The sequence below is a fragment of the Typopeltis vanoorti genome, chromosome 4, assembly GCF_054136105.1.
Source record: "Typopeltis vanoorti isolate ZY-2024b chromosome 4, IOZ_Tvanoo_1.0, whole genome shotgun sequence".
NCBI classification, from domain to species: domain Eukaryota; kingdom Metazoa; phylum Arthropoda; class Arachnida; order Uropygi; family Thelyphonidae; genus Typopeltis; species Typopeltis vanoorti.
Window position 1 is genome coordinate 47,264,233 of NC_143552.1, and position 20,403 is coordinate 47,284,635.

At 35.7% G+C, this 20,403-nt stretch overlaps 1 protein-coding gene across 1 annotated transcript in view; it reads left to right on the forward strand.

Annotated features, from left to right (window-relative positions):
- LOC150107281 (protein Skeletor, isoforms B/C) overlaps positions 1 to 20,403 on the forward strand; it is a 365,485-nt gene that overhangs the window by 80,178 nt on the left and 264,904 nt on the right. The window contains exon 5 of the mRNA XM_090391768.1: positions 2,209 to 2,374. Within this exon, the coding sequence (XP_090247894.1) occupies positions 2,209 to 2,374 (166 nt within the window). The remainder of the gene's footprint in view (positions 1 to 2,208; positions 2,375 to 20,403) is intronic.

Consider the following 20,403-nt stretch of genomic DNA (forward strand, 5'->3'; position numbering starts at 1 on the left):
AGGGAGTCCAAAGACTCATCGAGGGAGAGTGTGCCAACAGCATCAAACGATTGGTCCCCTTCTAACTACTAACCGCGCTCAAACTTACTTAACTGAGCCATTAGTAGCAGAGGCTCTACCAATCGACCAACCTTTGCCGGCATTATTCCTTGCCTCTTCTCTCTATGTAAATTTGTGCACATTTGTATGTTGGATCATTGTGTTAGTAATAACCAGTCCATATCCTGAGCAGAAATCCAACAGGCTTTTGCCATTTTTATTAGCTTTGCTCTCTCTTTTCTCCAAATTTTCCCAAAATATTTTTGTATGTCTGACACTCATTTCCTACTCATTTCCTATTTAGATCCCCAGCAAGGACCAACTTTTCCTTTTTCATTCTGTCAGTTGCTTTCTCTAAAGCCTCAAAAAAATTCCTCCACTTCAACCTTACTTCTGTGGAACCATGTGCACAAATGTCTCATTGTCCAGTTCCCAATTCTGATATTTTCCCACATCACTCTACTTGATATTGCTTGCCATTCAAGAGGATTAGCCTCGTATTTTGTGTTTAATACTATAGCTACTCCTTCTTTTCCTTGATTGTCATTGCCTGAATATAACATTTTGTATTTATTGCTAAAAAAATCTTACCAGATTTTGTCTTTTTTGTTTTGGTCACCCCTATTATGTCGATTTGGTACTTATCCAATTCCTCTGCTAGCTCCATTTCTTTGCCATTCAGGCTTCTTATGTTGATAGTACCGATCTTGAACTCTGATGTTGAGTCAGGGTGTGTTCCAGGATTTGTTCCAGTAGCTGACTTTTCGCTGTTTGCCCTGGTTCCCGACCGAAAACAACGGAGGCCTTGTTTAACCAGGCGATGCCCCAGCCAGCATGAAATTCTGTCATGCTGTACTATCATTTTATATTTTGGGTTAAGCCATTAAGAATACAATTTGGTTGGCTAAATTTGGTCAGCCCTGGTCATTTCTCTGCATTCCTTTAAAGGCCATGTGGAGGTCTCCTCTCAGTTATACAGCTTTGACCCCTTAAGCACTCCATAGTTGAAGTCTCTCATAATAATTATTTGTCCTGTACTCATTGTGCTAATTTGACAGTACCATCTACATTCCCCTTTTTATCTGCTAGCTTATAGCAATAACCGACTATATATTCCATCCTGTTTGTCTTTAGCTCACACCAGATAGCCTCAAATGAACTGCTTTCTGTATCATTATCTTCCTGATGTACTTCTACTATTTTGTGCTTCATTTCTTCTGCTGTCATTAGCAGAATTCCTCTTCCCATTCTGTTCTCTCTGTCCTCTCTGAAACGACTATATCCCTTACATTCTCTCATTATGACTATATTGTCCTTTTTCAAACCAAGTCTCACTAATATCTATATCTTTGGCCAAGTTGAACTAATCAATTTTGAAAATTGATCTCCCTTATTTTAAATCCTTCCGACATTACACTTGTGTTGGCTTTTTTACTTTTTTTGGTTTATATTAAATTGAAGTTATTTCTTTAACACAGTTGTCTCCATAATTTATGGAGACAGCTGCTGATTTTATTTAATGAATGCTGATCACTGTTGTGACTATGAAAGAAAAGGATAGATGCCATTTTGATTTATCATCATAATTTTGGCACATTCCTTTTGTTATATTCAATTTTTATAATTGATAGCATTTTTTGATAAATATTAGAGTTGATGCTTGCTGGTGCAGAAACTTATAGGGACTAAAGGAATAGTTTATTAGAATTAAAAACGCTGTAGTGAGTTTTCTTTTACTTGTTGCTATGGGTTTTTACTGGCTTTTCAGTAGTTTTGTTATAGTTAGTTTATCATAATAAGAGCTGACTGTAATGCATAAAAATTAATATAAGAAAGTCAACTGACCATTCTTTTCCCCACCACACTTCTTATTAGGAATAATATCAGACCCACTGCATCCATTGGTTGAAACCTCTACATATGCTGTGTGTGTGTGTGTGTGTGTGTGTGTGTGTGTGTGTGTGTGTGTGTGTGTGTGTGTGTGTGTGTGTGTGTGTGTGTGTGTGTGCGCCTGCCTGCCTGCATAAGCTTCCTTGTGAAGAAATCTCAGTTTATAACAAAATGCTAGTGTAATTATGTTTTTTCTTCACAATTTATTACTTATAAAAGAATTTAGAAATTACATGCATTTCTAAATGCATATAACTCTTTTTTTATTTATTATTACAGATGAACTTTGGTCATGTTTTGATACCGAATGACTTAATAATACCACATGAAGAAAATCTTGGACTTCTTCCATCTTTTGCTCATGGTGTAAGATCTGGACCTGTAATTATCAAAAATTCAAAGACAATTTTTATTTCTAGACTTTCTTATGATGGTGCTGCCCCAGGTAAATTTTTGAATGTTACCAAATTTATGAACTAATTAATTTAACTTTTAACACAAGTTAGAAATGTATGTGGTGTAACAGAACTGAAAAATCATTTATACATTACATGATACTGGGAATGGCATAAGGAATAACAGCCAGTTTGCCAATTATGGTATACTGGGTGTCATGTTGGAGGCTTAATGGATTTTTTACAACACTCAGAAAGGATTAAAACAGAATTTAATACTTCCTATATTTAATATAATATACTGGGTGTCATGTTGGAGGCTTAATGGATTTTTTACAACACTCAGAAAGGATTAAAACAGAATTTAATACTTCCTATATTTAATATAATATAAGAATATAATATTATATTCTTATATAATTTCTATAGAAATTTAATATAATATATTTAATATAGGAAGTATTAAATTCTGTTTTAATCCTTTCTGAGTTGTAAAAAATCCATTACCTCCAACATGATGTTCTCACAGCACTTAAGCCTATACATATGGTAAACTGGGTGAGCAAATAGTTGATAACAGTGGTGTAGAGATTTTGCAGGATGACTGATAGTTTGGGAAAATAATAATGCTTGCCAGTTCAGAACAGTAAGGTTTCTGCACTTTGGAATGAAAAGTCTACATGCTGTGTATTACAAAGCTGGAACCAGACTCCAAGAAATTGAATAGTGGTTGACTAGGAATTTGTCCACAAAAATATTTTGTGCAGAAATAGGCAAAAATACAAAGGATGTTGAACATATTGACATAGCTTTGCTGTCTCAGTAATACTGGTTTCCAGATTTGATCACTGGGTTTCTAGGGGATGAGGAAATATTAGAAAAGATTCAGAGGTGGGTGACAAAATGGTAGGTCTGTGGAATACTCCTTATAAGGATAGATCAAAGGCTTGTAAGTTACAAACTTTGGTTGACAGGCAGAAAGAGGGAATATTATGGAAACATAATGTTGGAAGTTTTTTCCCCCACTTGGTTAGACTATAATAAATTTAGTTTAATCCTTTATCCAAGTGTAAGCAAACAAAGTTTGGCCTTGAAGATACTTCAGGTGCAAGCTTTGTTTGCTTACTCTTGGATAAAGGATTAAACTAAATTTATTATATAGAAACATAAGTTACTAGGTTTTAAACAGGCAAACAAAATTTTTCATTTTGTTTGCATGTATGCCCATATTTGGATGTTATAGGAGACTGTTGGATTCTAATTATGTAGAAAATAGAATAAATGTTATTTGATTCAGAATCCAACATGATTTTCCATCACAAAAGCTGCGTTTGTAAATATTATTTAATGTAAATAACGTAAATTATAATTTGATATCATATAACTACCTTAATTATGTCAAATATTTAATTATTTAATCAAAGAAATGTGTTAATGGTAATAAGATTCTGTATTAAATATTATTAAGCTATTCTATTTATTGTTATGTCAATATTATAAAAACTTGTATTTGCAATATTAACTACGCATTTATTGAAAAGCAAATATTCTAATTATTCCTATTTGTGTATAAAGCTTAACGGTATATAATGACTCAATGTAGTAGTATAGCCTTATTTAACATTGGCGAGAATGTTTATGTTTGTCTGTTGTCATGGAGACGCGTGAAATAAACGAGCGCACAGAGCGTGGGCTAAAGAGAGAATAAAAAAAAAAATATAAAAAAGTAGGAGTTGGGTGGGAGTTAAGTGGATAATTTTTATAAGTGAGCAAGAACGTAAAGAATATTATAGTTAGCTGAATGTGAAATCAGCAATAATAATAGAAGGAAAGTTAAAGCTACAATCGGATAAAATAAAAAGCTGGACGTTCAAGGAAGAATTCTGAATAAACCCAGCTGATCTAGTATTGCAGCTTATTTCCGATTTGCCCTAAGGAGAACCTCACAGTGTTTTAATTAATTTATGAGTGGTAATAAGGATAGTTGAAGTGCCCTGTAATTGATGTCAAGAATTCTGAAGGGTAATTGATAGTGCTTTAAGTATAACTGCGGATAAGTTTTGTAGATGTGTTTTTATTCTTTAAGTGTGATAAGTAAATTCCAGAAGTTTGCTCACAACATAATAGATGTTCTAGGAACCATTTCCGGTAAGGTCTATCATAGTGTATTATTAACTTTAACTGTGGAAACCCTTCGTGATTGAGAGTTGGAGATAAGAGTTGCTTGAAAGATATTTTCAGCCATTAGATCCTGTAATATTTTGAACTTATAGCATGACTGAAAAATGTGTGAAAACTAATTAGATTGGATGTTCAGTTATATTCATTTAAGTGTAAAGACTTTATAACCCAGAAGTTAAGACGGTGTATGTGAAGACTTGGAAGATTGTGCTAATGTAATTGACTTGACTAAATGTTTGACTTATTTCTATTGTTTAAATTTAGAAGTAAAATTTATGTAAGTGTTATATGACCTATATTAAATGTTTTATTTGTTAACATAACTGTTGTATTTGCCTGAAATTCTTTTTACTGCACCGTTCACAAAAATTCGAATCTAGCGGGAATCCCAAAGAGAGAGAAAATAAATACTTTGGCCTGAATGAATGAGAAGACTACTAACTAACTTTGAATTGATCCTACTATTTCATATAGACTTATCTAAGGATAGAGTGGCGCAGTATAATAGAAATTTCTCTAACCTTAGATTAGTTATCAATTTACAATTAGTTTTCTTTTGTTTTATGAAAGTGACTTTTAACAAGATGGCGGATTCGAACATCAAGAGAACAACGTCACGACAAGGCAAACAAAATTTTTCATTTTGTTTGCATGTATGCCCATATTTGGATGCTATAGGAGACATTATCCTATAAGATAATGTTAGTCCTCATGAGCAAAGTTCATGGACCAAAATCTTTAAGAAGAGGCTATAGTATGTATAGACTGGCCAGCTAGGTCTCTTGAGCTTAATCCCACTGAGCATGTCTAGGATGCTCTAAATAGACATGTTGCTACTCCCAACTCCCCCCCCCCCCAAAACTCTGAGTGACTTAAGAGAGCTTTGTAGGAGCAATGTTATTATTACCAACTGAGTTGGACACCATTATAAACAGTATGAAACATCATAGTGAACACTGTATTGCTTGTGAGGGGCAACCACATTGTGTATTGAGGCACTTTCATAATCTTATTTTGACATCTTGTTTTTGACTGATGTCTTCATGTACCCATTTGTTACTGAATTAAAGTATTTTTTACAATATTTTGGGGGTGTTTCTTTATGATCTCATATCATACTGCTTTTCATCAGATTGCATAAAAATTCATCATACAGTTTTTGAGTTATAGTGATTTTTCCTCTTAATTTATAGAAACCAGTGTAGTTGGTATAGGTCAGGGGTTAGGAACCCTTTAGGCATAGGAAGGCCACATTATCACTTCACAGATTCCTAAGGTTAATCACACTTCATGTATAATAAATTTTGCTAAAATTATAAAGAGGTTGCATGCATGCATGCAGTATGAATATGGATATTACAATATGAAAAATCTCTTAAAACTCAAGTGTTTTTGTTTATTTATAAATTAATAATTCAAGAATGGAGTTCAACAAAATAAACAACTCAACAGTTAATAAAAGACTATTTTATTATATTCTCTGAATACAAGCTTTGTGTTAATTTATTTTACTAAGTGGTACATAACTTAACGACTTATTTGAGATTGCTTATTGCCAAATAAGAAGAGGCTATTTGGTTTCAGTTTCATTTGGTCTACCAAGCAAGTAATATTGCAGTTCCCATTTTTCATTAAATACTCTATTCATCTCATAATTGTTCTTTTCTTCATATTTGGAATATCAATTAAAATTTATTAAATTAATAAATGAATTAAATAGAAACTTCTTCTCATTCAGCTTGTTATAAACTGACAATACATATGATGGCACTGCAGTATAGTAACACTTGTAAAATTAAACCATTTTTTTCCAAATCAAGCTGACGTTGCACCAAGTGCTCATAGTGGCCTCTAGTGACTAATTAATATAATATGGTAGTGCACTAACCATTACAGGCTACTACAAGCACTCAGTGCAATGTGATGAATGGATAAGAGCGAATTACCAACCTTAGAACAATGTATAGATTGATAATAGTGGGCAATTTTTTTTTTTTTAGCACCGTGCTTTAAAAATAAAGAAATTTTAAATATTATTATTATTATTATTATTATTATAATATGGTACCTTCATGGAGTCTGAAGACTTAGAGATCCACACTTATGTTTATACACATAAGCCCTATCATACCTTTCTTTAAACTCATTCACTGCAGGGAACTCACAGCTAATTCTGGAAATTCTGGAAATCACTCTTCAAGCAAAAAAATCTGGTCTGCATGCACCCCTACTAACCACTAACCACACTCTTACACAGCTTCCATGGATGGCCCCTAGTTCTGACTATTTGTCATATATTGATGGATATAAAATAAAACTTTTTTTTTTAAATTTGCATTACAAAGTAAATTTGCAATCCAAATTTCCTTTGCATCAATTTTATAAAACCTCTTTAATATCTTATAAGTTTCTATCATGTCCCCTCTTTTTCACCTATCACCTATATACCAGGCAAGGTGGGTAACTTGGGTAGTGAGGGGTAGCTAAAGTGAGGTATGAACAGCAGTTAGCTAATAAAGCCAAAAAGAATTCTAAGGAGTTCTTTCAATATGTAGCCAGCAAAAGAAAGAATGATTATGGAAGAATGACATTGATTGGAGAAAATGGTATAAAGACAGCTGTTGCAGAATGTGTGGTGGAGATACTTAATAAGCAGTTCATAAAGGTCTTTCAATCTTGTGAATGTGACTGCATGGAGAGATTGAGAGTAGTTGATGATCGGAAGGAAAGACTGACTGTAAGTGAGCAAGAGGTATATGGGAAGTTGAGCAAACTAGATGTTAATAATGCTATGGGACTTGATAATATATCACCACATATGTCAACTGCCTGACACATTATGTGCCAGTGTTGGATTCTGAATATATAGAGATTAGAGTAATTATTATTTATTTCAGAATCCAACATGATCTTCCATCACAAAGGCTAGACTTGTAAATATTAATTAATGTAAACAACTTATTTTACAATTTAATATTCATATAACTACTTTAATTTTGTCTAATATCTAATTATTTAATCAAAGATATATGTATTAATAATGAAAAGACTATTTAATATTATTAAGCTATTTTGTTCATTACTATATTAATATTATAAAAATTTGTATTTGATATTTTAACTGCGCATTAATTGAAATGTAAATATTCTTTATTTATTCCTATTTGTAGAAGTTTAGCGTTATGTAAAGCCTCAATTTTATTATATTTTGTTTGGTTGTCATGAAGACGTATGTAAGTGAGCGAGCACGTTTTGGAACACCACGTGAGGAGAAGGTTTATTGAAAAGAGTTTTAGAAAGAAATCACAAGAATAATTTAGGCGGGAAGAACAGATATATAAGCGATGAATGCTGAAATTATTAATTAATTAAGGGGAGATTAGAGGAATTAAGAGAGAAAAAGGAGAGGATTGGCATTAGGTTGGAATCGGAACTTTCGGCATTCGGGAATCACAGTGCGATAATAGCGAGTCGGCAAGTCACTCAAGCAGCTAATAACGTCTACTAGTCGAGAGGCGGTTAGCTAATAAATTGTAGAATAACAATTATAGCTACGGAAGACAGATGAGTGACTACTAAATAGACTAGCGATATTTGAGTTGAGATTTAATTTCAGGGCCGACCTGTCAAGGACACACAGAACTTGAAATAAAGCACGGAGTTACTAGAATAGTAGAGGCTGTAAAATTGAAGTTTACTGTTAGCTGTGCTTAGAATTATAGTGCCTAAAGAATTAATCGAATGCCGGAGGAATGAACAACTGTGCATATAAAACCTAAAGTTAAGGAATTATTGTGTATTGCCTTATTTCATGAGTGATCAGTAGTACTTTATGCAATAACGTTTGTTTATGTGTATTGTGACGGATGATTAATTCAGTTATTGCTTAGAAGAATTTATTTAATAAGTGCCGTTTACTGTTTAAAGTGTTTACAGTTATAAAAAATATTTACGTATAAGTAGGTGAAGAAAAAAGATTATTGGTAAGATTATTCCAACCGTTAATATTCCTATACAGAGAAGTGTGAGAGTTTCATCCTAGAATTTCCTTATACTAACAATAACTATTGAGGAAGTTAGCTAAAGTGTAAATTTAAAAGTGTTTGTTTGTGAAGAGGTATTACTGCAATTTTTGTTGTATTTGGAACTTAAGGAACTGTGAGAAGACTGTATTATAGAGATAACAGATTTACCGTTGTATGATTGAATTTATCTGAGAAGTTAAAATATTTGTGATATCTTAATTACTGATTTGAATTTAAGTATAAAATTTATGATTCTAAAATTAAATTTTTGTTTTTTTTAATCAAAAGTTGTATTTTGCCTGAATCTCTTTTACTGCACCATTCATAAAATATTCGAACCAAAGCGGGTAAAATAAGTAAGTTAAATATACTCGGCCAGTATATATAATAACATCATATAAGGGAAGGGTAGTTAAAAGTTGGTTTATCTTCAGTTCTTGAACTAATTCAGATATAAAGTGGTGCAGTCTCAAAATATATATTTTCTTTATATTTGAATTAGAAATCAACTTGCAACCTATCAACTAGTTAAGAACATCGTAATAACTATATGTCGGATCCAAAGTATGTGTTAAGAAGAAGTAGGATCCAACACCAGGGAGTTGACATTTGCCTTGACATATTTTTTAATATGGGTCTTGCACTTGGTCAAGTTCCTAAGGAGTGGAAGGAGGGCAAGATTGTGCCACTTCATAAAGGAGGTGATCGAACTCGAGCATCAAGCTATAGGCCTATCAGTGTGTCAGGTGTTGTGGTTAAGTTGTTGGAGAAGCTTGTGAGAACTAGGATCCAGAACTGGGTTGACAACAGTGGTATTATCTTTGATGGACAGCATGGATTTGCTAAAGGGAGGTCATGTTTTAGTAATCTACTTACTTATTACAATAAAGTGACTGCTTCCTTGGACAGAGGAGAAGAATACATAGTAATATACTTGGATTTCACAAAAGCTTTTGATAGATTACCTCATAAGTTGACATTCAAACTAGAGCAGATGGGGTTGGATATTAGATTAGTGCATTGGATTGGAGACTGGCTATCTGATAGGTATCAACAAGTTGTGTATAATACCTATCCTGGAGCGATATCCAGGAAAAGGAAAGTCACTAGTGGAATGCCTCAGGGGTCTGTTTTAGGGCTATTACTGTTTAACTTGTATATTAATGATATTGGTGAAGATTTTGATGGAGATATTCAGTTGTTTGCAGATGATGCAAAGTTGGGATGAACCATGAAGAGTAGAGAAGATGTTGTGGCCTTACAAGAAGACTTGAATAAATTGAGTGATTGGGCATGGAAATGGGGATGTGAGTCAATGTTGCAAAATGTAAGGTTTTAAAATTTGGAAAACAAAGATGGGATGCAGAATTTATACTTGGTGAGGATATATTGTCGGAGGTGGAGAAATAAGAGATCTGGGGGGTGATAGTGGATAAGGATCTGAAATTTAAGGGACACATAGCCAAAATTGTGAAGACAACGCAAAGGCTTCTGGGAATGATGTGGAGGACACTGACGTGTAGAAGTAGGGAGATTCTTGTTCTGTTGTATAAGGTGTTGATTAGGCCACATATGAACTATTATGCCCAGATTTGGTCACCTGGTTTTCAGAAGGATGAAGAGATGTTGGAAAAGGTCCAAAGGTGACTCACTAAAGTAGTTTCTAACCTCTGGAATGTCGAGTATGAGGAAAGATTGAAAAGATGCAACTTGCAGAGTCTGGTGAATAAGAGGAAGAGGGGGGAGATATGATAGAGACCTATAAGTTAGTAAGGGGTTCTTATTGGATCAATGCTGGAGAAGTTCTACAGAAAATAGTGGGAGATCGGGGGAGAACCGGAGGTCATCCCTGGAAACTGTATAAAGAGGGTGTGAGTAGGGGAGTGAGAAGCAGGTTTTTTTCGTACAGAGTTGTAAATGATTGGAATACCTTGCCTGAGATTGTATTGTCTTCAAGGAGTTTGAGTGTGTTTAAGTATGATGAGCTGTGTGTGTGTGTGTGATAAAAGGACCTCTCAGATGAGTCTTTGATTTCATGAGGTCTCTTGGGGTAATGATGATAATAATAACTAAATTTGCTACCCCTCCCTCCCCTCAAAAGGCTGCAAATTCTCCATCCCTGCCATAGGTATTAGGATTTTTTTTTTTTTGCTTGGAGAATTATGAGCAAGTGAAATGGTTGTGGTTAGTGTCCTAATCAGTGAATGAGTTTAAGAAGTAGTATAATATGCACTGTGTGAATGATTAGCTTGTAGGCATCCTATGACGAGTCTTTAGATGCCATGGTGATGTCTGTGTAATAATAATTAAAATGCAGGCAGTATCAGTAACAATCATTCTGTTTCCAAATTCATATTGCTCATATTTTATAATGATTAAGTAATTTTATTAATATTGATAGCTGTGGTATGCTTGGCAGGTTGCTAGGAATTCTTGCAGTACTATACAGCCCCCTCTACTCTAGGCTGTATGTTCAATTAATTTAATGAACATAGTTTCATACAGCATTGTACTATGCTTATTAGTACTTGTTAGTTCGATTTGAGATTTTTAGTTTGGATTATAATTCATTAACATTATCATCAAATTCCCGACATACCTTCAAATGTCCAGGATATTCTGATATCACTACATGAAAAGTTGACCGATTTCATATCAACAGCTTTCCTCCAAATTAATTATTTCATTAATCTTAGTGTCTTTCTCTGATTCCTGATAACAACAATACTAGTTTCGCTAACCTTTCCTCTTCTATTCTGTTGGTGACCAATACCACCTGAGATTAGTCTCATGCATTACCGAATGTTAGCGATGTCAAGTTCCTTCTTGATGAATCCACTACACATGTGAACTGCATAAGAAAAATAAGGAACTGAATATAAAATGCATATTTTGTGATGAGCATCTCATTGCAAAATGAAATGTGATGACATATACATCACATTTCACTTTTCTTTCATTCTGCCACTCTCTGGCCAGTCACATGATACTATTAGGAACCGCTTGGAAACTGAGAACATAGTCATTTACAGAGTTATAAACAAACATGGGCAAAGGAGCACAAAGCTTGTTACAAAGATGTAAAAGTATTGTAGTACAGAGAATTTTAAAAAATAAAAATTGTTAAAATAAAAATTCAATTATGACATTGCCATGCAAAATTGCATAATGGAAATATACAATAAAAAGATTCACATAAGTGAATAGAAAGTGTATGTATAACATTGCCAAGTCTTATGTGCACTTTGCCCTTTGAATGGAAAGACCTGGGTTTGAATTCTGTCTCTGATGCAAAGAACTTTTATCAGGTAAGTTAGTTAGTCTAAGGAAGTTTCCAGGTTTTTTTCTCCTGGAAACTCGGGTTTTTCATCCCTCAAAAACAGACAAACCAGCCAGGAAAACATGCAAGTTACATACAAAATATACTATAGATATAGGACTAATGACCTTATCTTGGAATAATGGTTAAGAGATCCAAGGATGCTGTTAAAAAAAACTGTTATTTGAAAGCATTCACAAAATAGAATAATTTTTAATGTGGTTCAAAATATTAGAATATTCCAAATTTTTCCGATTGGTTTTGAGGAGAGCATAAAAATAGAGCATAGACTGACTTGTGTGTGAGGGATCATTTGCATGTGGATTTCAGTTAATCATTTGCTAAACATGGGTTGAACCCATGTTTAGCAAACCTAGAAACGTGAAATATTGGAAGCTAAGAAGTTTCATATGGTGTCTCTACCAAAGAAGGCCAAACTCAACAGTTTATAGCTAAGGAATTGAAATGTTCTCAAGCAAGTGTGAGTAGAGCATTGAGACAGTATTCTAATAACCGGAGTTTTCAAAATAATTGCTGTAATAGTGGTCGAAAGGTAATAACTACATCAAAAGATGAGAGGAGATTGAAGAATATGATGAAGAAAAACTGCTTCCAAAGTATAAGTTCTTTCCATCTCCTGTGAAAATACCTTAGAAAATACCACATACTTTGTTGATGTGTCTAAATCTATGACGTTGAGATGACTTCACAAATTGGTTTTAAATCACATGTGCCTAAAACACAGCCACTTATGACTTCCAAGCAAAAGGCAACTAGAGTGCGATGGTGTAAGCAAAGACTGTTGTGGGATCAAAAGGACTGGAAAAAGGTACTTTTTAGCGATGAAAATATGTTTTGTGTGTCCCATGGTCATGAATGGATACATGTTTGGCATCTTAAGCAAGAAGCATTTGATAAAAAATGCATGGAACGTTCAGTGAAATTTGCAACCTCTGTCAATGTATTGGTTTGTATGACTGCAAAGGGTCCAGATAGGCAGTGTATTGTGTACAAAAGAGTCAATTCCAAAGTGTACCAAGAAATTTTTGAGCACTTTATTATTATTAAACAAGACCTCATGGATTCAAAGACTCATCTAGGAGGTCCTTTTATCTCACACACATCTCATCATACCGTGTCTTAAACACACTCAAACTCCTTGCAGACACCACACTCTCAGGCAAGGCATTCCAATCACTCACAACTCTGCACGAAAAAAATCTGCCTCTCACTCCCCTACTCGCACCCTCTTTATACAGTTTCCAGGGATGACCTCTGGTTCTCCCCTGATCTCTATAGAACTTCTCCACCATTAATCTTATAACAACCTCTTACCAGCTTGTAGGTCTCTATCATATCTCTCCTCTTCCTTCTCTCCACCAGACTCTGCAAATTACATCTTTTCAATCTTTCCTCATACTCGACATTCCAGAGGTCAGAAACTACCTTAGTCAGTTGCCTTTGGATCCTTTCCAACATCTCTTCATCCTTCTGAAAACTAGGTGACCAAATCTGGGCACAATAGTACATGTGTGGCCTAATCAAAGCCGTATACAATGGAACAAGAATCTCCCTACTTCTACACGTCAGTCTCCTCTGCATCATTCCCAGAAGTCTCTGTGTTGTCTTCACAATTTTGGCGATGTGTCCCCTAAATTTTAGATCCTTATCCACTATCACCCTCAGATATCTTATTTCCTCTACCTCCAACAATATATTCTCACCAAGCATAAATTCTGCATCCTATCTTTTGTTTTCCAAATTTTAAAACCTTACATTTTGCAATATTGAACTCACATCCCCATTTGCTTGCCTAATCACTCAATTTATTCAAGTCTTCTTGCACGGCCACAACATCTTCACTACTCTTTATGGTTCGTCACAACTTTGCATCATCTGCAAACAACTGAATATCTCCATCCAAATCTTCGCCAATATCATTAATATGCAAGTTAAATAGTAATGGCCCTAAAACAGACCCCTGAGGCACTCCACTAGTGACTTTCCTTTTCATGGATATCGCACACCCCCATACACAACTTGTTGATACCTATCAGATAGCCAGTCTCCAATCCAATGCACTAATCTAATATCCAACCCCATCTGCTATAGTTTGACTGTCAATTTATCATGAGGTACTCTATCAAAAGCTTTTGTGAAATCCAAGTATATTACTGTGTATCCTTCTCCTCTGTCCAAGGAAGCAGTCACTTTATTGTAATAAGTAAGTAGATTACTAAAACATGACCTCCCTTTAGCAAATTCATGCTGTCCATCCAAGATTATACCATTGTTGTCAACCCAACTCTGGATCCTAGTTCTCACAAGCTTCTCCAACAACTTAACCACAACACCTGACACACAGATAGGCCTATAGTTTGATGCTCGAGTTCGATCACCTCCTTTATGAAGTGGCACAATCTTGCCCTCCTTCCACTCTTTAGGGACTTGACCAAGTGCAAGACTCGTATTAAAAAAATATGTCAAGGCAGGTGTCAACTCTCTGGCACATTCCTTCAGAATATGCGGTGATATATTATCAAGTCCCACAGCCTTATTTACATCTAGTTTACTCAACTCCCGAAACACCTCTTGCTCACTTACAGTCAGTCTCTCCTCCCCATCATCAACTGCCCTTAATCTCTCCATGAAGTCACATTCACAAGATTGAAAGATCTTTATGAACTGCTCATTAAGTATCTCACCACACATTCTGCAACAGCTGTCTTTATACCATTTCCTCCAATCAATGTCATCCTTCCATAATCATTCTTTCTTTTGCTGGCTACATATCGAAAGAACTCCCTAGGATTCTTTTTGGCTTCATTAGCTAACCGCTGTTCATACCTCTCTTTAGCTACTCTCACCAACCAAGTCACCCTCCTTGCCTGGTCTTTGTAGACCTCATGAAATTGGTTACTTCCACTTTTCTTATGCTGCCTCCGCAATGCCCTTTTTCTCTGTATTGCATGCTTAATCTCTTTATTCATCCATCTCACACCTACCTTATTTAACCTTCTCACCCATGATATACATTTAGACATTGCATCTACTAAGTAGTTTTTGAAAATCCCCCAAGCTGCATTGATCTTTTTTTCAGCTAACTCCTCATTCCATGCTACACCTGCAAGCTGTCTCCTGAGCTCTTCATAATCACCCCCCCCCCCCCTTGTAGTTCCACATATACCCTTTTTTCACAGGGGTCTTTGCACTGCTGGCAACCACCCAGGTAATCACCTCATGGTTACTTTCACCAACTGGTGGATGATTTGACACCTCATTGATAATTACATCCTCCGATGATATGACCAAATCCAAGACCCTCAATCCCCGTGTGCCCTCTGTTACATACTCTCTGAGGTAGTCATCCCTCAAAAACTCAAGAAACTCATTCTCTATACCTCCAGTTGCCATCTCTTCATTCCAGTCTATATTGCCATAATTAAAATCACCCATAATGATCACCCTTTTCTTATTTGCTTGGCTTATTTGACTATACATTTCACTATCACCACCATCCACGTTACCAGGTCTATAACAACATCCCACCAAGTATTTGATTCTATTCACCTCTATCTCACACCATACTGCCTCAAAACCAATGGCCCTATTTCCCTCTTGCATCTCTACCTTGTATGGACATAACTCTTTCTCTATCATCAACAGCACTCCCCCTCCCTTTTTACCCCTTCTATCCTCCCGAAACACATCATACCTTTCCATCTCTATTCCTGTCAGGATGTCGTCCTCATCTAACCATGTCTCACTTATTCCGACAATCTCTGGGTGCACAGACGCAATTAGTGCAACCATTTCATCCGCCTTGTTTTTTATTCTTCTAGCATTGGTATACAAACACAACAGCTCATTTCTGGATCTACAGCTAGTTCCACTGATACTACTCACTCGATGTGATTTCTCCATGCTGGACTGGGGCCGTTTCCCTTTCTGCTTCTTCATTTTAGAACCCTTTGCAATTCCATCTGTTTCCTCTTGATCCCTGGTCATCCCATTACTTTCCTGCCTACACATGCTCTCACCTCCTCTTGGAGCATCCACCTTTCTCACGCTGTGTACCCCTATCCACCCTGAGCCTCCCCGTTTCCCTGCTCCTCTTGCACACCCACTCTCTCATTTTCTATACTCATACCACTCACTTCCCCAATCTCTCCTATCTTACTCTCCTGCTTTTCCACATCACTCCCCTCTTGATCTGATTCATTCTCTGTATTCACTTCTCTACTTTCCAGCAGCAGTCTCTCCAAGCGACTCACATCATAACCACTCAAATGCAGTCCATCGTTCCCATACAGCTCACTTCGTTCCTCAAACTCATTCCACACATTAACAAACTGTACTCCCATCTCCTTGCACATTTCAGCCAGAATATCACTCATAATCCTTGCTCTCTGCCTCATTTCACCAGAGTCATACCTAGGCAACACACTGACTACCCTTCCTGTCACACTATTCTCTTTTATCTTTCCAAGCAGCCTACTGATATTCATTCTGAACATGCTCTTTGTTCTCTCTCAAATCATTTGTACCAATTAATACTATTAACTCTTTTGCTCGCTCCCGCCTCATTTCCAATGCCTCAATCACTGTACTCATTTTACCGCCTGGAAAACATACCTTGTGCATTTTATTCTCTAGCACACCTTTAATAATGGAGTCGCCATACAACACCACTTGCTCATCTTTCGTTAACTCTTTCATGCCATCATGATTTATTTTAATAGTTTTGACCTGAATTCTCTTAATTTCATTCCCCATCCATTTCATTTCTTGCCTCATCCAATCCAATTCACTTTCCGAATCTCGCGACACATTCTCTCTATCATTAAATCTTTCTAACTTTCTAACTCTCGACCCCCTCTTCTCACTTTCCCTCTCATTCATCCTTCTTTGTTTCCGTACTTTCGGACTAACATGCATCCAACTTTCGCTATCATTCTTCTCACCTTTACTCTCATTCATCTTTCTTTGTTTCAGTACTTTCAGTCCAACATGCGTCCAACTTTCGGCATCATTTATTCTTTCGATTTTTTTTCACTTGCGATTTCTGCGTCACGCCATTTCTAGTTTTTCATTCTCTCAATTTCGTTTCTTTCTGCCTCTCTCTCCTTACTTTTGTCCCTTTTATCATCCGTTACAGTTTTCAAATCCCTCTTTTTCTTTTTTCCTGATTTTTTTAACATTTTTTCGCCTCTCTTTCCCACCATCCTTCTCTTTCAAACATGCACTCGCGACACAATCGTTACTAACACTTTCTGTCATCAATTTCATATTTGCATTCATCAGTTCCTCATTCAGGTCACACTTCGCACACACCCTTCTTTCATCCGCGCTAAATATCCACAAATCATTTATGTTATCAAAGGAATACATATAACAGACCTCGCACTTAACAAAACGACTGAAATCTAAATTAAAATCATGGAATGACAATGCCGCTGCCATTTTTTTTTTCTCCCTGCAGGTTACTAGGTCTAATAATAACGATTTCGTAATTAACTTTGGGCAAGAAAATCCCCTACACTAATAATACTGGTAGTGCACAACATTTACAGCCACTCTTACTCAAACAATTACGCATATATATTTAATTATTTTTAGAATAACTTATCTTAATCAGGAGCTCTTCTTATACAATTCCACTGTGCTTGGCTCGCATTATATGGCAAGATAGCTTAGAAAACCTAAAATCGTTTGTGAATAAAATCAACTCAATACATAGCAAGATAAAATTCACTCTGGAAGTAGAAAACAACAACCGACTGCATTTTTTAGATATCTTGATAAAAAAACAACCTAACAGTGTCAATTTATCTATTTACAGAAAGCCGACAGATACTGGAAGATACCTTCATTATACTTCTAACCATCACAAGACACACAAACTAAGCATTATCCATATGTTGAAATATAGAGCACGTAAGTTTATATCAGAAGAGGAGGATACACAGACTGAAATCTCACTAATAGCCAAAACGTTATCATAAAATGGATACCCTCCGAACATCATCAAAAAATATCTATACGGTGACAACCCCAGAAGAACCAAACTCCCAGCACATTTCTACTGTAGTGATTCCCTTCAAGTCCCTTCTTATCAAACAGCTAGAATACTAAAAGCCCACAACATCAGAGTGAGCTTCAAACCAACCACCAGCATCAAACATTTATTAGGATTACCAAAAGACAAGGTGCCATTCTACAAATATCCAGGAGTGTATTACATTCCTTGCTCCTGTGGTCTCACCTACATCAGACAAACTTCACGGAGTTTGGAGATCAGACAGAGAGAGAGCACGTTGGTGATGTAAACCACAACAGAAATATTTCTTTCGGCTTAGCACATCATTTCTGTACGTCTAAGTGGCAAAATAGCTCCATACCATATTTAGATGACAATTATAGACATCGTTTATTCAAGGAAGCTGCAGTAGTGTTAAAAACTGGTGGAAACCTCAACAGAAACCAGGATACTATTCTTAACAGTTCATGGAAAAACCTCATCCTCTCTCTAAATCCATCTGAACTACAGCTAGTAATCACATTACGCGTTTACAACAAACACGCATGCGTGATAATGATTAAGAACAATAAGTCCACTCGTTCTCTGTAACGTGAACGTGCAACCTTAGCTACTAGAGTGTTTACAATGTTTTTAATGTTCCTTTCAATTTGCATTTACTAGTATTTTTTATACTTTTCCGTCAATGCCTTGAACAAGCTAGACAGTTTGCTAGCAAAACTGGTAGGCAAAGAATGTTAAAATATTTGTATATGGTCAGTATTAAACAATACATTTTTTATGCTTATCCCTGGCCTCATCAGTTTCTTCTAGCCTAATCTCACCAATATGATACGACATTGGATGGCTAATAATGCCGAAGTGAATGACTTTGCATTTACTCACATTGAACTGACACACATTTTCCCATGCCCACAATTCCAGCCTATTCAAATCATTCTGCAAAGACTGCATATCAGCAGCATTCCTGATTACCCTACCTATCTTTGCATCATCAGCAAATAACTGTATGTCACTTGTCAAATCCTTCCCAATATCATTAATGTACAGATTGAATAATAGTGGACCAAGCACTGATCCTTGTGGTACATCACTCTTTACTCTAAACCTTGCAGACTCAAATGTCTGTATACCACTTTTTGATATCTGTCAGTTAGCCATCCTCTTATCCATGCTAATATTGTATAACCCAAACCCATTTTCTCCAATTTATGCAACAGTCTTCCAGCTGTATTCTGTCAAAAGCCTTAGCAAAATCCAAAAGTATCATGGTGTATCCATTTCCCTTGTCTAGTTCAATGATAACATTGTTGTAGGATGTGAGCAAGTAGCTAAAACATGACCTTCCCTTAGAAAACCCATGTTGTTCATTGCAATATAAAGATTCATTGTCAACTCATTTCTGAATACAAGTCCTAACCAATTTTTCCAAAATCTTCACCACCACCACTCCTGAGATACTAATTGGTCGATAGTTGAATACATCGGTCTTTGCGCCACATTTGTGCACTGGAATTACCATACATTCCCTCCATTCTTGCAGAATCTTCCCTGTTCTGAGACTCGTATATTAAACATTGTGGTCAAAGGAATGGCCAGTTCAGCTGAACACTCTTTTAGCAACGTGCTGATATTCCGTCAGTCCCTATTGCTGAATTCTTATTCAATTTGTGCAACAGCTCTAATACCTCGGCCTTTTACATCTGCTTTTCTTCATCTAGTGAAGAGGTAACAGTGAGCTCAATGTTGCGTTCACTAGGTTGATAGCTTTTAACGAAATGAGCACTAGTTAACTGAACAACCTCTTTTGCATCTGTAATCCTCACGCCATCTGGATTTAGATGAGTTATTCTTTCATATTCATTCTTTCTTTTTTACTTGTCACATATCAATAGAATTCTTGTGGGTTGTCTTTAGCATGCAGAGCCAGTTTCTTTTCATACTCAGACTTTGCTTTCCATACAACAGTTGCAACTATTCTAGCCTGCTACTTATAATGTTCATAACAGATGTCATCCTTATGCAAGCGGTATTCCTTCCACATCATCCTTTTCTTATAACCAGTAGTTTAAAATAGCTTTTAGGCTAGTGAAACCATAATTAAAAGCACTAATAAGAGGTGAACATATGGGCTTCTGATGAGAGTTAATTAGTAGTGCAATACCAAATCTGAATGTTATATTCTCTTAAACAAATCAGTCAGTTTAAAACTTTTAATATGTTATTTGGCTATTAAAGAATAACAAATGTTTAATATTCTTTCACCAGATCACTCAGTATTTCAACTATTTCTTTGCTGCTATCCCCATCCCGTCATCTACATGTATGAAGTTATCCTTCTATAATTATTCTTTCTTTTACCCACCACATAGAGAAAGATCTTTCAGATCTTTTATGTTCACCTGATTTCCTCTTGCAATCTGTTATTGTGATTATGAGAGGAATTAGTTTCTTTCACAATCACAAAAGCAGATTTTTCATGAAATAGGAATTACTGTATGACATTATTAAGCT